This window comes from Dendrobates tinctorius, unplaced genomic scaffold (genome assembly GCF_039654945.1).
Source record: "Dendrobates tinctorius isolate UK_male_01 unplaced genomic scaffold, ASM3965494v1 ptg000026l, whole genome shotgun sequence".
Lineage (NCBI taxonomy): Eukaryota > Metazoa > Chordata > Amphibia > Anura > Dendrobatidae > Dendrobates > Dendrobates tinctorius.
In genome coordinates this window covers 15,396,381-15,417,738 of record NW_027361694.1, presented here as the reverse complement: position 1 = coordinate 15,417,738, position 21,358 = coordinate 15,396,381, and the positions used below count along the sequence as shown (strand labels likewise).

At 41.7% G+C, this 21,358-nt stretch overlaps 1 protein-coding gene across 11 annotated transcripts in view; it reads right to left on the bottom strand.

Moving 5' to 3' along the window:
- DOCK9 (dedicator of cytokinesis 9) overlaps positions 1-21,358 on the bottom strand; it is a 345,565-nt gene that overhangs the window by 251,032 nt on the left and 73,175 nt on the right. Inside the window, exon 1 of one of the 11 annotated variants that reach the window (XM_073569532.1) lies at positions 9,059-9,287. The exons of 9 other annotated variants lie outside the window; for them this stretch is intronic. In XM_073569532.1, coding sequence (XP_073425633.1) covers positions 9,059-9,187 — 129 coding nt within the window. In that variant the 5' untranslated portion in view covers positions 9,188-9,287. Of the gene's footprint in view, positions 1-9,058; positions 9,288-21,358 lie in introns of those variants that run through there. One more of the 11 variants, XM_073569533.1, reaches the window with a different exon arrangement.

Here is a 21,358-nt window from a genome sequence, read left to right as displayed (position 1 = left end):
GATCTCCCTCGTTGTAACGCGGCTTCTCCCTCTGATCTAACACTGACAGCTGATCAGAGGTGAAGCAGCGTTATTGTGTGACTAGATCGCTGCCTGGCACAGCTGATCGCTGCCTGGCACAGCTGTGCCAGGCATCGATCTTGTCACACAGTAACGCTGCTTCACCTCTGATCATCTGTCATTGTGAGATCAGAGGAGAAGTCGCGTTATGTGCCAGGCAGCGATCTTGTCACATAGTAACGCTGCTTCTCCTCTGATCTCACACTGACAGATGATCAGAGGTGAAGTGGCGTTACTATGAGTCAGATCGCAGGGCAGCGATCTTGTGACAAAAATTAAAAAAAAAAAGTAAAAAAAAAAAAAAAATGCAGGGGCTAGGGTTAGGGCTAGGGTTAGGGCTGGGATTAAGGTTATGGGTGTGTTGGTGTTAGGTTTGTGGTTAGGGTTATGGTTAGGGCTGAGGTTGGGCTGAGATTAGGGTTAGGGGTGTGTTGGGGTTAGGGTTGGAATTAGAATTGGGGGTTTCCACTGTTTAGGTACATCAGGGGCTCTGTAAATGCAATATGACGCCCGCAGACCATTCCATCAAAGTCTGCATTTCAGAACGTCACTACTTCCCTTCCGAGCCCCACCGTGTGCCCAAACAGTAGTTTTCTCCCACATATGGGGTACCAGCGTACTCAGGACAAATTGGACAACAACTCTTAGGGTCCAATTTCTCCCGTTACCCTTGTGAAAATAAAAATTGGGGGCTAAAAGATCATTTTTGTGGAAAAAAAATGATTTTTTTATTTTCACGCCTCTACATTATAAACTTTAGTGAAACACTTGGGGGTTCAAAGTGCTCACCACACATCTAGATAAGTTCCTTGGGGGGGTCTAGTTTCCAAAATGGGGTCACTTGTGTGGGGTTTCCACTGTTTAGGTACATCAGGGGCTCTGCAAACGCGACATGACACCCACAGACCATTCCATCAAAGTCTGCATTTCAGAACGTCACTACTTCCCTTCCGAGCCCCACCGTGTGCCCAAACAGTAGTTTTCTCCAACATATGGCATACCAGCATACTCAGGACAAATTGGACAACAACTCTTAGGGTCCAAATTCTCCTGTTACCCTTGTGAAAATAAAAATTGGGGGCTAAAAGTTCATTTTTGTGGAAAAAAAATTATTTTTTTATTTTCACGCCTCTACATTATAAACTTTAGTGAAACACTTGGGGGTTCAAAGTGCTCACCACACATCTAGATAAGTCCCTTGGGGGGGTCTAATTTCCAAAATGGGGTCACTTGTGGGGGGTTTCCACTATTTAGGTACATCAGGGGCTCTCCAAATGCGACATGGCATCCGATCTCAATTCCAGCCAATTCTGCATTGAAAAAGTCAAACGGCACTCCTTCCGTTCTGAGCTCTGCCGTGTGCTCAAACAGTGGTTTAGCCCCACATACGGGGTATTGGCGTATTCGGGAGAAATTGCACAAAAAATTTAGTGGTTCATTTTCTCTTTTTACACTTGTGAAAATAAAAAAAAATGGTTTTGGAGTAAAATGTTTGTGAAAAAAAGTTAAATGTTTATTTTTTCCTTCCATATTCCATTCATTCATGTGAAGCACCTGAAGGGTTAATAAACTTCTTGAATGTGGTTTTGAGTACATTGAGAGGTGCAGTTTTTAGAATGGTGTCAATTTTGGGTATTTTCTGTCATATTGACCCCCCAAACTCACTTCAAATGTGAGGTGGTCCCTAAAAAAAATGGTGTTGCAAATTTTGTTGTAAAAATGAGAAATCGCTGGTCAACTTTTAACCCTTATAACTTCCTAAAAAAAAAAAAAAATTATGTTTCCAAAATTGTGCAGATGTAAAGTAGACATGTGGGAAATGTTATTTATTAACTATTTTGTGCGATATCACTCTCTGATTTAAGGGCATAAAAATTAAAAGTTTGAAAATTGCAAAAAAAATTTTGCCAAATTTTGATTTTTTTAACAAATAAGTGCAGATCATATCTAAAAATTTTTACCACCATCATGAAGTACAATATGTCATGAAAAAACAATGTCAGAATCAGTAGGATCCGTTGAAGCGTTCTAGAGTTATGACCTCATAAAGTGACACTGGTCAGAATTGAAAAAATTGGCCCGGTCACGAAGGCAAAAACAGGCTCGGGTGCGAAGGGGTTAACAGATGACATTCTGGACTCTATTGTCACATGCACAAACCAATATATAGTCATTATAAAGGACAAGTTTGTCTGCAACAGAATCATCAAGGCCACAGATGAAATAGAACTGCGTGCTTTTTTTGGATTGTTAAACCTTGCAGGAGCTTATAGGGTAAATCGACGAAGTTTGGAGGAACTTTGGAGTAAAGATGGTGATGGAATTGAAAAATTGGCCTTGTTAGGTCTCTAAAAAGTTTCAAGGTTCTAATTCGTTGCCTTCGGTTTGATGACATAAGTACCCGAACCAAACGTAAAACATATGACCGATTTGCTCCAATTCGCAATTTATTCAAAAATTTGTGGAAAACTGTAAAAACAGCTATTGCCCTGGGGCGAATCTCACTACTGACGAAATGCTGGTCATCGTGTGGCAATATTATATGCACCTTCTGTTGCGGCACTGTAGGTGGTAATGGTGTTAGTATAGTAGGTTTTGTTCAGTAACAGTGTGGTGGTATATTTACTTGTATAGCAGCATTATATGCCAATTGTTACACTGTGTTGTTTATATATGTGTTTTTTATTTATTTTTTTGTTTGTTTTGTATATTTCAAAGAATGGCAAGGGAGACATATCTCCTATCAGACTAACGTAAGCACAGGCATCACAACAAAAAAGTGGCGGCTGTGAAGTCTAAATCTTGTCCCGGGCCCTTAGAACTCTAATTATGCCTCTGCCTGAAAGGTGAATATTATAGAAGGCAGTGTGACTTAAAACCCAACAAAGAGAATCGAGTGCCCAAAATATACATTGACCTGAATATCTAGTAAGCATGGAAAGCAGAGCACAAAGAAATACAAACCATGAAATGAAAGACGCCAAAGTGTTCTGCAAATAACATAGATAAGTAGTAATGAGTATGGGTTTATACATACTGACATTGTAATTTGCTTTTTTTTTTTTGTTTGCTGCCACAAGGTAAATACAACTCAAGAAAAACAGCACAACCCTAACACACGTTTCGCCTGTAACGTACTCATGGGGAATCTATTTTAATATTACATTTTAACACCATGATACCTAGAAATGCACCGATTAATCTTTCTTTTAATAGACTGTATGAAACAAAGGCAAATGTAAAATCAAACTGGAAGTTAAGATTCAACTTTAAGCAAATATATATATAATATATATATAATAGCTGAAGAGCCTGGTGCTGCCCGGGCATAGTAACTAACTGTGGTTAGTTATAGCAAATTATAATTATCCTCCATCCCATAGTCCCGTGCCCATATACCCATCATACATATCCACGATCCCATAGGCCAGTGCCCATATACCCATCATACATATCCTCCATTCCATAGTTCCATGCCCATATAACCATCATACACATTCTCCATCCCATAGTCCCATGCCCATATACCCATCATTCATATCCTCCATCCCATAGTCCAGTGCCCATATACCCATCACACATCCTCCATCCCATAGTCCCGTGCCCATATAGATATCCGCCATCCCATAGTCCCGTGCCCATATACCCATCATACATATCCTCCATCCCATAGTCCAATGCCCATATACCCATCACACATCCTCCATCCCATAGTCCCGTGCCCAAATACATATCCACCATCCCATAGTCCCGTGCCCATATACCCATCACACATCCTCCATCCCATAGTCCAGTGCCCATCAGGGCTGTGGAGTCGGTAAGCCAAACCTGCAACTCCGACTCCGACTCCTCAATTTCTCTTACACCGACTCCACAACTCCGACTCCGACTCCCACACATATTGCTTATATTTAAGTGAAAAATTTATTGTAGTACAATGTGAACCTCAGACATTTAATCATTTTTATGATCCCATAATCAAGATATTTAGATAGAACAGAATATATATTGGTGTACTACCCGGTTTTCATTCTTTTTGGTACAGATACGATATGGATAGACAGATATGGATAAATGGATAGAGCAGATTTCTAATCTGCTTTTGCTATTGAAAACATTATCTATGAGCTCAAAAACCTTTCAGGTGATGCGGTTTTTTAAAAAGATGATCAGCTTTTGCAGCTGAAAAACGTATCCTCAAAAAACACAGGAAAAACGCTGTGTGTGAATGTAGCCTTAGATCAGGAATAGAACAGCCATTTATAGGACATTTCATAACTTTCCCAAATTCCTATGAAAAAATATTCAGCACATCCTGCATTGAATTACTGTACCCAATTTATTATATATTTTAGGAGTCGGAGTCGGTCCATTTTATACCGACTCCAACTCCGACTCCACCAAAATGAGCACCGACTCCACGACTCCGACTCCACAGCCCTGGTGCCCATATACCCATCACACATCCTCCATCCCATAGTCCCGTGCCCATATACCCATCACACATCCTCCATCCCATAGGCCCGTGCCCATATACCCATCATACATATCCTCCATCCCATAGTCCCATGCCCATATACCCATCATACATATCCTCCATCTCATAGTCCCATGCCCATATACCCATCATACATATCCTCCATCCCATAGTCCGGTGCCCATATACCCATCATACATATCCGCCATCCCATAGTCCCGTGCCTATATACCCATCATACATATCCTCCATCTCATAGTCCAGTGCCCATATACCCATCACACATCCTCCATCCCATAGTCCAGTGCCTATATACATATCCGCCATCCCATAGTCCCGTGCCCATATACCCATCACACATCCTCCATCCCATAGGTCCGTGCCCATATACCCATCATACATATCCTCCATCCCATAGTCCCATGCCCAGATACCCATCATACATATCCTCCATCCCACAGTCCCGTGCCCATATACCCATCACACATCCTCCATCCCATAGTCCCGTGCCCATATACCCATCATACATATCCTCCATCCCATAGTCCCATGCCCATATACCCATCATACATATCCTCCATCCCATAGTCCCGTGCCCATATACCCATCATACATATCCTCCATCCCATAGTCCCGTGCCCATATACCCATCAAACATATCCTCCATACCATAGTCCAGTGCCCATATACCCATCACACATCCTCCATCCCATAGTCAACCATTATGACATCATAATGAGCGGCGGGGCTTGCAATCTATGATGACATCAGCGTCGCCATGGCAACCATTATGACATCATAATGAGGGGCGGGGCTTGATACGCACACTGTTTCCCCATTATGCAAATAGGGGCATTATGACATCATGAGGGGCGGGGCTTGACGCGCACACACTTTTTCCCCAGTATGTAGATAGGGGCAAAATTGTTTGGTGAATTGGAACGCGCAGGGTTAAAATTTCGCCTCACAACACAGCTTAGGACACTCTCGGGGTGTGACTGTGCCAAATTTTGTGGCTGTAGCTGCGACGGTGCAGATGCCTATCCCGGACATACATACATACATACACACTTTGAGCTTTACGTTTTATATATATATATATATATATTATATATATATATACACACACACACACACACACACATACATATACACACAGTATATTATATATATATATATATACACATATATATATATATATATATATATATATATATATATATATATATATATATATATACACATATACATACATATATATATTATTATTATTATTATTATTTATTGTTATAGCGCCAATTAATCCATGGCGCTTTACATGTGAGGAGGGGTATACATAAAAACAAGTACAATAATCTTAAACAATACAAGTCATAACTGGTACAGGAGGAGAGAGGACCCTGCCCGCGAGGGCTCACAATCTTCAAGGGATGGGTGATAATACAGTAGGCGAGGGTAGAGCTGGTCGTGCAGCGGTTTGGTCGATCGGTGGTTACTGCAGGTTATAGGCTTGTCGGAAGAGGTGGGTCTTCAGGCTCTTTTTGAAGGTTTCGATGGTAGGTGAGAGTCTGATATGTTGTGGTAGAGAGTTCCAGAGTAGGGGTGATGCGCGAGAGAAATCTTGTATGCGATTGTGGGAAGAGGAGATAAGAGGGGAGTAGAGAAGGAGATCTTGTGAGGATCGGAGGTTGCGTGCAGGAAAGTACCGGGAGACGAGGTCACAGATGTATGGAGGAGACAAGTTGTGGATGGCTTTGTATGTCATGGTTAGGGTTTTGTAATGGAGTCTCTGGGCAATTGGGAGCCAGTGAAGGGATTGACAGAGGGGAGAAGCTGGGGAATAGCGGGGGGACAGGTGGATTAGTCTATATATATATATATATATATATATATATATTTATTAACGAAAACACAAGCTAATAGAATATTTCCCAACCATGACTACAATTATTCTTCATGGACTGACCACAACATAAGGTACAAGCCCAGAAACTGACACATTCCCATGTGTGCATAAAATAGAAGCTGATCCGTGTCTTTCTGCTGAAAGAAGTGATAACTATGCTCTTGGCTATCGTGGAAACTCCCTCCTCCTGCAAAATATTGGACCAGTGACACAAAACTATTTTCACACAGATGTGGAATAGATTTGGACATTGTGCATGGAAGGTGAAATCAAGGGCGTGGGGATGCATTCATTGTACATATCACATCTTTCCACATGGTTCCTGAATACCAGGGGAAATCTTTCCAAGCCTATTTTTTTTTTCTTTGTTTAAGCTTTTTTTTCCTGTTAATTTTTCTTCCTGCATAGAGAAAGAAAAGAGCTGCTCCTTATGCAATAGTCCATAAAATAACTCAACTTTTCTACAGCTATGCAACCATAATCACAATTTTTTTTCTTCTCCACTGGGTGTTGTACTAAAGCATTTACTACAAGTACTGTATACCCGGTGAGTTTAAATTTCTATTTTGAGGCTTATAATCACTATATACTCCCAGAAATAGAAATCAACTCTATACACAAAGATGCAGTGTAAAGCATGGAGAACGAACAAAAAAGCCTAAACCTCAGATAAGGTGGTGGATTTTATTCTTCAGCCAACAATGAAACTGTAGTGAGAGATTATAGTACTAACGTAATGCAGAGAGGCTTAAAAGCAGACGCCACAAAATAAAAAAGGTGTATCCTAGATTATCACTGAGAGAAAACTGCTCAAAGCATTTGGGAGCTTCCCATAAAACACGGCTATAACAGATAATTCCTGGGACAGTTGTACATAAAAAGAGGACTGAGTCACAGCTGAAGGTAATACGTACTTATGGCATGCTTTACATGGATCACAAATGCAATATATCCCACTATATGTACTCCACTGCCCCCATTGGGCGTGTCAATTCTTAGGATATCTGTATACCACAAGGACATGCTTCATATCTTTGAGCAATTTCCTCAAAAATCCTACTGAGCTCACAGCAAGTTATAAAACAGACTGAAGAACCAGCTCAGCCCACAGATATAGCCATCTGTATGCCAAGCCACCTACACAGACATCAAAGAAACAAGTCATCCAGCTAAGGAGATTGCTGACATGAGAAGAGGCAATACCACCTCCCATGTCAGCAGATCTTTGAATTCCTTTTCTTTTAATGAGGCACTAGAACATGCAGTTTCATGTAGACAGCTCCCATTTCTATCTAGGCGCATAAGAAAAAAAATCTACAAATGACAATGTAGTAAAATATTACAATTTGTAAGGACTATCTGTAAAAGGTACACTGTGACAGTACCTATAAATCTGACACCAGCCCAAAAATATTCCCGTTACCGTTAACAGGCAAACTCTATATTGCAGTCTCACATTACTAGACATTCTAGCTTCTGCTTAAATCCCCCCACCCCCATCTTCAACAAGTGTTGTCATTTTACAACATGCCAAATGTGGTGGTATAAAAACATGCCAGGAATACAAGCATGGACCCAAGGAGAAGAGATACAAAAGTATCTAGTACAGTGACGAGGAGGTGAACACAAAATACTAAATGTAAATATTTACTGAACTAACAATTCACATCTAAATAGTAGACCATGCACTCTGACCACTGGGTCAGACACTGATGGTCTACGATACACGTGGAGGTGTAAGACTAGGCTTCAGTTACCCCCACCAATAAGGTCAGGGACCCCGAGGATCGAAGTCACCTAGAGCAAGCAGTGAGCAATCATGGATTGTACGCTTGTATGAATAACTGGCTATTTCTATTAGACTACGTAGACATGAGAATATATTCGGCTCAAGTTCGGCCAGTGACAAATGTGACAGCGCTCAGTGAAATGTTATTTATTACAGCTGTTCAGATGACAATTTTTTTTTTCACGGACCGAAAAAAAGAAAATCACAGCATGTAATAGACTTCTCCGTATTTCGGATGAAACGCGCTTATTCCAGTCTATGATTGTACTAAAAAAAACAAAATCAGATCCCATACAGGCCAACTGTACAGCATCCGATTTTTAGGGATACATTACAATTCTATGGCATAGGAAACTGGATCTGGTTTTATAAATTTTAATAACCGCTGACTTATAAAAACGGATACCATATGGGTTGCATACGGACAAAAAAACGGACGTTGTATTTAGATAAGCATCGGACATTTTTATTTATACGCTCGCATAACCTTAGCCTTAAAGGGATATCGTGGCCCTAAAAACCCAAATAATCCACAAATACGGTATAAGAGGAGGAAAAAAAAAAAAAAAGAGTGGCTAATACAAATAACACAATATAGCCACAAGCACATTAGTGATGAATGATCAAACCTGCACAGATGAAGGCATACTGCCTCCGAGTACTTGTAAGGCAAACCATACACTAGCACAGAAGCATCAGCCAAGTCCACCGGGGATAGGGCTGAAAGGCTTCCCTACAGCACTACCCTCCACATGCCATATAGCAGTCAATGGTTCGGAGCGTAGTCCTACATGAGATCATTGCTGGTCTGTGAGAAGACCCTTACCAGCTCTGGTGTGTGGCTTTCTGCCTCCAGTTCAGGCTCCAGGGTAGCAGCAGCATCCTTATACTGCTGAGGAGACTCGATCACCAACTCTTTTTTAACACTTTTGGTTGTGCCTGTCCTATTTTGCATCTTCAGTGAGCCACGGTGCCAGTAACAGGTCTCCCAAAAAATATTTCACAGTACTTCAATAAGAGCGAACATGTCAGAAAAGCAGAGGGAGTGGGATGTGCCTTTCCCAGCTTTGGAAAGTCTCAAAGCAGGAAGAAAAAAAAAAAAAGAACAAAAATTGGAGAGATCTTTTCTAGAGAGAAATCCAGTGCAGTTGTGAGCCAGCCTCTGATGGGGGCTGGAATAGTGTCCGGGCTGGGAAAGGAGGATCTGCGTTCATGACACCAGGAAAACAAGGCACAAGTGCTGCGCTGTGCATGGTGCCTCAGCCCAGAGGAGCTGGCCTCACAGCAGCATGGCTTTGTTTTATGACCTACGCAGGAGCTCTCAGACAATGACATGGGTTTGTTCTTTTTATATGAGAGGTGACAGTAAAAGCCATGTAGAAGAGAAAGATACCTCTACGCTAAACGGCATTCTCTGTAATGTGCACACCCACGTAATCTGTTACTAATCAGAAGGGAGGGGACATTATACTGTCTAACTTCTTCAATTAAACTGGCTTAGCTCCCAGCCAATGACTATGTAAAAAATGCCATAGCGAGCACCTGTGCAGGGGATAATACTGCAGCGCGGTGTGTTCTATTAACCGCTAACAGAATATCCACCTCAGAATTAGACAATTCACACAAAGTGGTCGAGCTTCATTATCCCTGGCGCATCATATGTGGGCGCCCTGTTGTTGAGGAAGCTTTCATTGGAAGTCTGAGCTCGCATTGTTTTTTGGATACCTGAGTTAGGAAATGGCCTGAAATATTTAGTAGATGGGTGACATTCAAATATGTAGGAAAAAAAGAGGCAAGTTATAAGTCCAAAACATCGTAGCTCTTAAATCATTGGCGTCAGAAGACTGGAGTAAACAAATTAATAATTCTTCCCCCAAAAATGACACTGATCACTAAGATCCCATTAGAGCTGAGTCACCGTTGTGAATTACCATTAGAAAACCCCTCTGTCCACATGCTCTACTAGGCCACAGGGAGGTAACACATACAGCAGAGTGCCAGCGGCCAGGCCTGGTGAACTGCTCCACGCCAGGAGGAGAGCGGCCTACAAAAGCGTTTGGCCATGGTTGGATAACCTCCCTAACATTTGGTCTTCATCTCCATGATCCCCATGCAAGATCAGCCAATCAATACAAACAAAAAAACACATACACCCTGGACCGGCTCGCGCAATCACAGGCCTGGAAAACACCTCTGGGGACAGGATATAATTGAAAATTAAGTTCCTATCTAACGTAAGATTAAAAGAGAAGTCAGAAGGAATAAAAGTATGTCAACAGCTATCCAATGGCTGTAAGGTAAATATGGGGCAGCATGGTGGCTCAGTGGTTAGCACTGCAGCCTTGCAATACTTAAGACTTGAGTTGAAACCAACTTCTGCGAGGAGTTTATATGTTCTCATGCTTGAATGGATTTCTTCCAGGTTCTCCAGTTTCCTCCCACACTCTAAAGACATACTAATAAGGAATTTAAAAAATGAACCCAAATGGGGACAGTGGTGATGATGGATGTAAAGTGCTGTGGAATTAATGACACCATATAAATAAGAAAAATAAACACCAAACGCATCATAGAGAACTGAAAAAGAAGTCCCGTAATCTGGGAATACATAGACAGCAGAAAAGCTCAGTACATACGGCATTAAAAAGAACATCATCAATCACAAATTACCTCCATTTACCTCTACGTAAAATCAAACCTGTATGTAAATAAGGTAAAGGCACTATGCACCTCTAAGGGTGTACAAAACAGAGCTATAAATAATTGTATACATGAAGCTTACAAGGGTTCCTGCGCATAGGGGATAATCAGCTGATTGATGGGTGTCTAACCACTAGGACCCGCATCAATCAGTAGATCGGGATTTATGTTATTCCAGATGGGAAACATTTATCCCCGTTACAAAATGGTGGGGAAGGTCAGACTCCGACCACCTCTCCATTCATTCTGCCTCCACAAGGAATGATCGCGAGCACTGCCGCTCCATTCTCTCAGGGATAAGAGTTACCTATTCTGCAGTGCAAGTGATCACTTTTCACTGGATAACTTAAATGCAGATGAAGGACCCCAAGATGATTGACCGTAAGAGGTGGTCATATGCAGACCATGCAAGAAACAGTCTTGTTTCTGGTTTCATAGTGACATACCAAGCAGAATGAATTTACAGTTATGGTATAGCAGAAAATTCTGGCGTTACAGGTAAGGATAGAACCTCCAGTAGAAGAAGCTGCCGGTATCAAAATGTGGATCATGGGATAGGACACGAGTATTCTAGGTAAGCCTCAATAATAGGAGTCCAAAAGCCATATACCGTCAATCATCGCATGAATCCCTTTCTTGTCTCTATTCCAGCACAAACACACACACATTTGTTTACAGCTCGAAATAATAGTACCATAATTCAGAAATCTCAACACCGCCAGCACTGTGACAGCTGGAGAAAAGGAATCCCTGTCCCCATTATGTCGGGTTATTTACTTAATTAGTGTGATTCTGCGGCGGCTCATGGTGCATGACGCCGGTGTCAACAGTTCACTTTTCACGTTCAGTTGAGCAGGAATGTTTCATTATTTCTCGTCATGATCTATATATATATATATATATATATATATATATATATATATATATACACATATACACACACACACCAGACGCAGGGATGAGCTCATGACATAAGATTACTGAATCATTACGTAGGTGAAACTCAGTTGACAGAATTTATTTCTTAACATTGCAGGTTTTAATCTGGAAAGTGCTTATCAAAACCTTACGCACCCACCTAACACCTACTGCTCAAACTTCTCATTTACGTAAGTGATCACCAGTAAAAAAATATACTATAAATTATTCACAAAAAAAATAATGTAATTTGGGACTTCGTTAACAGGTTGTCAGGATCTGATCACACTAGCGAAATGGCAGTGACATACACTCACTGGCCACTTTATTAGGTACACCATGCTAGTAACGGGTTGGACCCCCTTTTGCCTTCAGAACTGCCTCAATTCTTCGTGGCAGAGATTCAACAAGGTGCTGGAAGCATTCCTCAGAGATTTTGGACCATATTGACATGATGGCATCACACAGTTGGCGCAGATTTGTCGGCTGCACATCCCTGATGCGAATCTCCCGTTCCACCACATCCCAAAGATGCTCTATTGGATTGAGATCTGGTGACTGAGGAGGCCATTTGAGTACAGTGAACTCATTGTCATGTTCAAGAAACCAATCTGAGATGATTCGAGCTTTATGACATGGCGCATTATCCTGCTGAAAGTAGCCATCAGATGTTGGGTACATTGTGGTCATAAAGGGATGGACATGGTCAGCAACAATACTCAGGTAGGCTGTGGCGTTGCAACGATGCTCAATTGGTACCAAGGGGCCCAAAGAGTGCCAAGAAAAAATTCCCCACACCATGACACCACCACCACCAGCCTGAACCGTTGATACAAGGCAGGATGGATCCATGCTTTCATGTTGTTTACGCCAAATTCTGACCCTACCATCCGAATGTCGCAGCAGAAATCGAGACTCATCAGACCAGGCAACGTTTTTCCAATCTTCTACTGTCCAATTTCGATGAGCTTGTGCAAATTGTAGCCTCAGTTTCCTGTTCTTCGCTGAGAGGAGTGGTACCCAGTGTGGTCTTCTGCTGCTGTAGCCCATCTGCCTCAAAGTTCGACGCACTGTGCGTTCAGAGATGCTCTTCTGCCTACCTTGGTTGTAACGGGTGGCAATTTGAGTCACTGTTGCCTTTCTATCAGCTCGAACCAGTCTGCCCATTCTCCTCTGACCTCTGGCATCAACAAGGCATTTCCGGCCACAGAACTGCCGCTCACTGGATTTTTTTTCTTTTTCGGACCATTCTCTGTAAACCCTAGAGATGGTTGTGCGTGAAAATCCCAGTAGATCAGCAGTTTCTGAAATACTCAGACCAGCCCTTCTGGCACCAACAATCATGCCACGTTCAAAGGCACTCAAATCACCTTTCTTCCCCATACTGATGCTCGGTTTGAACTGCAGGAGATTGTCTTGACCATGTCTACATGCCTAAATGCACTGAGTTGCCGCCATGTGATTGGCTGATTAGAAATTAAGTCTTAACACACAGTTGGACAGGTGTACCTAATAAAGTGGCCAGTGAGTGTATATTGCCAGATACGTCCTGACTAGTGATGAGCGTAATTGCTCAGGTAGGCACCAGGTGGAGTGACAGCTAGACATGCTACAAAACATGCGCATATTCCCAGCGTATGTCAGGCAATCCCAGCATGTTTTGCGGCTGTTAACAGCCACAAAACATGCAGCTGCAGCGACTTGAATATGTCACTCGAGCACCCAAGGTACACAGCGCATACCTGATCACCCTAGGCAAACTTGAGTAATGAGCACTTGTGCTCATCACTAGCTCTGACTCCATCAATTCTGCAAAGGAAACTATTTTTAATAGCACTTTTGTCATCACCAAAATATCATCTGCACGTGGCCTTACTATGGTCTTGTTTTGCACACAGAATTTGTATATTCCGTTTTCTCTCTAGGGAAGAATATCTAACAGAACATGTGCCCCATTAGCTCTAATAACATAAACTGCCTAAGAATAATAGGATTATCGCTCAGAGTTCACCTGGACTGTGTTCACACTTTGCAGTTGCGATGTGGCCTAAACCATGCTGGTGTGAATTAAAGGAAATCTGTCACCTACTTTTGGCGGGCTATTTAAATGAGGTCTGTCCGGTCCGATCCGATGGGCGGTGTTTCCGATCTTTGCCGCCTCCCCATTCTTGGCCGCCGTCCAGTTTTTTCATGAATAGGAGTAGATGTCCGCCTTCTTTTGCGCGTGCACTAAGCATTCTTGGCTCACGCATGCGCAGTATGCTTTGCCCAACTGCGGCAAAAGCCGAAAAGCCTGACTGCGCATGCGCCGGTTAACTAAGCCCCGGAAGTATTTTGCTGTGCTCCGGGGCTTAGTTAACCGGCGCATGCGCAGTCAGGCTTTTCGGCTTTGCCCGCAGTTGGGCAAAGCATACTGCGCATGCGCGAGCCGAGAATGCTTAGCGCACAAAAAAACTGCGGACGGCGGCAGGGGATGGGGAGGCGGCAAAGATCGGAAACACAGCCCATCGGACCGACTTCATTTAAATAGCCTGCCAAAAGTAGGTGACAGATTCCCTTTAAATCTCCAATTCCTGCACCCAAAAGCAGGATGATGATTAATGGCAGTCTTGTATTGTGACTATTAGGCCGGGTCACACTTGTGAGTGTGATGCGAGAAGCTCGCATCAATACCCGGCGGCAGGACAGGAGTGTGCGGCTGCATATATCACACGTGCACGTGTGACCCTGGCGTTAGCAGAATTACTGTTTGGCCATTAACAATAAAACCTCTTTGAGCAGTAATCAATTAGAAACCCGCGCCGAATGTCTGAATTCTCAGTGTGGTTAGGACGCCGGTGACGGAAACGTGATATCTGCACCATTATCTGTTGCAATAACTTGATCCAACCCACAAACGCACAGCGGTTCTAATGAGCAGTGATTTATTTGGGGGGAGAAGTAGTATAGTGATTCCATAGCAATAAGTTTCACTTGTCAAAAAACATAAAATTACAACATATTTTTTATTTAAATTTTTGCTACACAACACAATCTCTAAAACTGTGACAGACAGAAGTGGTTTAGTACATATAGGATGACCGACAAGATTGCAGGAGCGCATAATGACAGCTGATAAAATATTGTCTTTGGATGGTCCATCCAGAACGACCAAGCTTTTCCTTTTAGGATAATAAACAGCTGAGAAAACCTCCAAGTTGGAGAATGATTACACATAGCACGCTTGTCCTCCCCCTAGTTCTATGTAGATTTTAAAATGCACTTAACATATACACCAAGTATCGGCATAACGCACACGAGCACCGAACCCTACTGAAATATGTGCTGAGCCATGTGTTAGCTGCTCCATTTTCCATAATATTCTCCTCTCTGGGCCATAAATTAAACTCTGGAGTAAACGCATCAGAAATAAAAAGTACTGTCAAACTAAAACTAAAAGACTATACATTACTAAAATCTTACCAGTAACTTTCTGCATAGCTCAGCAATTTTTTTTTTCTTTGCGACTAAATTAATAGAATCACAGAAAATACAAATGATAATACAGGAGAATATTAATAACCATTAACGGTCACAGAAAAAAAGGACCCCATTAAAAGAAGATTTTTTATTTTGGTATGCCTTGAAGCATATTATGCAAATCAAAACTAAAATAAGAGAGTATGGCTAACGTCTCACAATAAGTTTTGACGCTTTGTATTCTTGTGTCAGAAACACAACATCTTACCGTTCCCGAAAACTGGATTGGATTAATAGAATTCGCATTCTCAATGCTTTTTTTTTTTTTTTTTTTTAAGCTGTGTAAACTGATCTCCAATGCGTGTTTCAAATCCGCAACATTACAATTTCTCTAGCAGGAACATAGAGTTTTATGTGCCGATTTTCCACTGCAGGAACACACTACAAACGCATGCAATCCATACAAGGCTTTATCAATAAGTTTGTCCAAGCCACATACCAGGAAGTATCTAAATCAAAAGTAGCTTTATTTAAAACAAAACATCCCAAAAAGAAAAAAAAAAGCCTGCAGATAAAAAAAAAAAAAAAAAAGCATAAAAATGCACTGAAAAACACAAGTAACCTAATTTACATAACAGGTGCAGAAACACTGCAGAAAATCTGCAACACCAAAAACTGACCATATGTTCATCAAAGGAATGTAGCCTAAAAGATCAAAAGCCCTTCATAGGTTTATAGGGAAACAGACTCCCTCAAATGTAATGAATCTGTAAGGCTGTGTTCACACACAGCGTTGTTTTAGCGGTTTTTACCACGGTTTTCACTATAAAACCGCTAAAAATAAGCTTCCCATTCATTTCTATGCATTTTGCACTTTCTGTGCACATTGATGCGTTTTTTACCGCGAAAAAACCGCATCGCGGTAAAAAACGCAGCATGCACATTAATTTTGCATTTTTTTCCGCGGTTTAGGCTTCTCCCATGCTTTTAGAAACCGCTGCGGTAAAAAACTCATCAAAAACGCATCAAAACCGCGCAAAAACCGCTGCGGAAAAATAGGTGCGGTTTCTGGGAAGGGATTCAGGTTTTTGTGCAGAAATTTCCTGCAACGTGTGCACTTACCCTTAGTGTACTGGTCATGGAAGGATAGCGCATTCATTTTCTACTTCAGCTATCAATAAGACAAGACAGTGTTCCATGTAAATATACATATGTAGGAAAATATATGTATGCACCTACATAGTTCTTGAGAAATCACCCCTTTCACACAATGTATCTGCTCAATAGTTTTCATCTTCCAAGCAGTCAAAGATGCATGTCCTAGATATCTGTAAATCATTACATGGGCTAAGACCGATCACTGATTTACAATCCATCACTCATACCATAAGATTGCAAAACAAATTCACCAGATCAAAAATGCTTGGTAGCTAGAGAAATATTCCGCTATCTACAACTCTAACATCTCATCTCCACTATGCTAAGGAACTCTGCCCCCCCTTACACGGTCACTCCATTTGAGCAGAGATGCCGTCAGAACCCTCACGCTTCTGGCACCATCTCACTGCTCTATTCCCATATAAACCATCCTACGCATAGAAGTTTAACAAACTTCCCGTTGGGAATTGGACATTGAACTAACTCTGACCCGGAATGGTCCCAAACCTGGTCCTCTACCAGTGGGTTTCAAAGCACTTTAATATTGGTAACAAAAAAAAAAAAAAAAAGGACAGTGTACAATGACTGATGCACATCAACCTTTTTGTGGGTTCTAGATATTAGTCCTTCAATATATTAGTATAAAATCATACAGTGCGGAATACCTAATCTTGACACATTCCCCCTCCCTACATTAGGAGTTTCTTCAGGGGATACCATAGGGTCAATATAATTACACAGGTAACGAGCTGGTCTGCTGTGTCCATGCAGTCAGTGCATGCTCACCTAAAAACCTGAGACTGAAATGTTTATTTCTAAGCAACAAGAAAAAGAGCAATACCATGCCATAAGTGGAGTTATAAGTTATACAGATCCAAGGATGGGAGCATTGGATCACTGATTGCCTGGCCCCCCAACCCTCAATATGAACAGGTAATTGAAGCAGGTTATCTGATGAAGAGCAGACCTGGAGTGTGTACACAAAGTAATTGACAGGTAGCTGTCAATGTTGGATAACCTTGTGTAGCTGCTCTGTCTGTACATAGATAAGACAAAGCATAAAAAATATTTTACTTTTTTTTTCTAATTATTACTCTACTTGTATAGAATCCATGGATATATAGGTGATGGAGGAGCCTATTCGTATCAGTGGGTAAAATTGTGAACGTTTTGGTAGCTGGTAACTCATAGACATGCCATATCTCCTTGAATTATGTTAAATTGATGTGTGGTATGCATAGATTGCTTGAATGATGGTCAGTAAGATGACGGCCATATTGTTTCTCTAGGAGGTACCTGGTGGGAAATCTAAACCACAGCAGATTTGAGGGCTCAACTGGATTGGAATCTAATCAGGTGTTCCCCTCGTACGTCAGGGTATAGAGGAGTGAGGGGTCTGGTGAGACTCTTTATAGCATGTCATATAAGGAATATCCATGTAAGAACCCAAGAGAAGCAACACGTATTGCAGAATTGTCCATAAACCCTACAGCGTTCTCCTCCGTCCCTCATGGATCCAATTCATAAGACATATTTGTATCTTATCAAATTATTTTATTCTGTTTTTGCCTGTATGCATGTCTTTTTATTATTCCATCTTTTGTAACTTTTTTTTAAGAACTGTACTCTTTTTATATATTAAATTAAAAAAATTAAATAACTTTGTCCATTGTTGCTCTAACATACCCACGATCTCGAGGAGAGCAAATAGCTTGGCTGTGTTACTTTCTAGTCAGAGTGCAGGAGCTTGGAAAAGATGGGTGTCCATGTGCGCTAGTGTGTTTCCCAGTGCATGTGTTTCATTGGCCTGGTAAAATGGCGAGTGGTAGCAACGTACAATGTGTGATGAATGTGGAGACATCTGTGGAGTGGCCTATTGCTATAGGTGAGTGAGAAGCGGAGCACCCATTATGGCCGCATCCTAGGCATGTGTGCCATGAGTGAATGGTGTTGGTGACATAACATGTCAGGAAAGGTCTCAAACCCGATACATGGAAAGAGACCTTTCTAATAATTCTTATTTCCAACCCATGTCACAAGGGAAGTAACAAAATTATCTTGGGGGGGCATCTCCTTAACCCTTCAAATAAATAATAAAGCATATTGTGCAAGATGTCAATTTTCAGCACAATAATATCTCATGTATGGAGTCCATGTAGCTATTTCTGCAAATGACAATTTTATGTGGTATCATACAAATGCCATGTCTGAGCAGTACAATTTGTAAAGGTCATGGCTATCTTTGGAATTTTTCTATAGACGTGTGGGCTTCAGACTGCTGCTACTCACCTTCCTGAATGTTCCCACAAGACCTTAAAAATATTTTGGTGGCGCCCATTCCAGAGTGTCAACACGCAATCAGAGATTTCAGAAACCAAAGTGGAATTGAGCTAACTCTGCATGCAGGACAAGGCTCTCACACTTGTCATCTCCTGAGAACAGAGCCATTTCACAGAGCCACCTGCTTCAAGATGTCTGGGTCAGGCCGTGTCAGACACGCCGCATAACATCTTATTCTGACTACTGCAATTCTCTGACTGAGGCCAGGACAACACGGAGGTCAAGAGCTTTACTACTCACAGAATGTAAAGTGGGCTTCACAGTGAGGAAAAGCAATAGTAAAAGTCAGAAATATCTCATCTACTCAAAGGAATAATGTAACTGTAAAAGCTAGGTACACACTGCATTCAGAATAGCTTTCATCTGCATCCCTCCCCCCAAAAAAAAGGTATTCAGGTGCACCTTTTAAACGGTGTCCTTATGTTCAGATGGGCACAAGTGTATCATCCACTACTTTCTTGTACCCGTCTGAAAACACGGACACAACCATAAGGAAGCACAGGCAGAGTCTATTTGAAGTAAATTTGTCTCAATGAATGGCTCCCTCAGGGGCACCAGCATGTGCAAAATGAAAAACAAAGACAAAGCATGCTTGTACGTGATCCCTCAAAAACGGGATTCAGACAGAAGACCTTGATGGGTGCCATCAATCTACTGCTGATTGGAGTTTGTACTTAGTCTGAGACTATGTTCACAAGTGTTTGAGCACCAAAAAATGAGATTTGGACAGAAACCCCTGAAGTAGCTATTGTAATTAGCTAGAAGTTCACCTTCCGCTAAGTCTGGCCTATATTCCAGCAGTGTGGACTTTATTTAGTTGGACACAAGAGTGAAAGACTGTGCTTTGGATTCAAAATGACACCGCTGGAACAAAGGCCGGTTGGAGGGCATCAGATGGAAGGCTCTGACTGGATCTCAAATATAGGGTAAAACAATGTGAACATCTCCAAAAGCAGAAGCTGTAGTAATGTTCAGCAATAGCACAGGTTGTTGTACCATCTACCAAGGATAGATGATGTAGAGGGAAGATGTGAAGATACTCTAGGGCTCAGTGCACACGTTGCAGAAAATTTCTGCTCAAAAACCCGAATCCCTTCCCAGAAACCGCACCTATTTTTCTGCGGCGGTTTTTGCGCGGTTTTGATGCGTTTTTTTCCCGCAGCGGTTTCAAACCGCATGGAAGAAGCCAAAACCGCTTAAAAATCCGCAAAATTAATGTGCATGCTGCTTTTTTTTACCACGATGCGTTTTTTTCGCGGTAAAAAACGCATCAATGTGCACAAAAAGTGCAAAATGCACAGAAAAGACTGGGAAGCTTATTTTTAGCAGTTTTATATTGAAAACCGCGGTAAAAACCGCTAAGAAAAACGCTGTGTGTGAACACAGCCAATGTGAACTTGATTAAAAGCTGCAGAGACCAACATTGTTAGGGTATGTGCATACGGTGTGGATTCTGCTGCGGATCCGCAGGGGATTTTGCCCTGCAGCAGAACTGCAAGTGATGTACAGTACCATTAAAGGCAATGTAAATCAAAATCCGCAGTGCACATGCTGCGGATTTTTCCACGCAGATTTGCTGCAGATTGAAAACTACAGCATGTCACTTCTTTTGTGCGGATTTGCTGCAGTTTTCCATCTGCTCCATTCTAGAAATCCGCAGGTGGAAAACACAGGGGAAACCCGCACAAAATCTGCAGTAAATCCACAGTAGATCTGCACATAAAACACAGGTCATTTTACCTGCGGATTTAGCAAAAACTGCAGGGAAAATTCCTCAGCAGATTCAACACCGTGTGCACATAGCCTTAAAAATGTTTCTATAGCCACAAGACAGAAAAGCGATTTTCACAAACAAGAACATCTCGATTCATAGAGACACTCAACTTGTACCCCAGTCATGATGACTGTGCTGGAACAGACCCTCTTAGCTGTCACGCGCCACCACAAGAAATGTACTCCCTGCATGGACAAGACTACACCACTGTCATAATTTAGGCCACTATGTTGTTGTAAAGTACCGTATGGAAATCTGTAGGCTACTCTTGGCCATGCCCCATAATAGCCAAGTTCCGCCTACTTTTCATAACGTTGGCGGACCTGGCGGAACTACCATAAAAACAAAAGCGCCAAAAAAAACCTACAACATTAGTTTTTTTTCAGTTTTTTGATTACACCTGAGGATGTCACAAATTGTCTCACATTTACCAGAAGAAAACAGCAAACAAAGCAGAGCTATTTTTCTGAACAGGTAAAATGACAGACACTGGGAAAGAATCCAATAGACCCCATTATAAGTCATTGGGATCTGTCACTCATCCATCACTATTGTTTCAGTTACTATGAGCAGGAAACCAGAAATGACAACCACAGTTCACACTGGATTCATGATTTCTGTTTTGATGGATATGATATATCTGATATGATCAATTTGACTGATTCGTTTTTTTCTCTATTGACTTATAACGGATTATTCAGGTTGCCATCCGGTATGAGTTTTTCATGATGACAATATCTCTAAAGTGCTGTGTAATATGTAGGTGCTATATAAGCA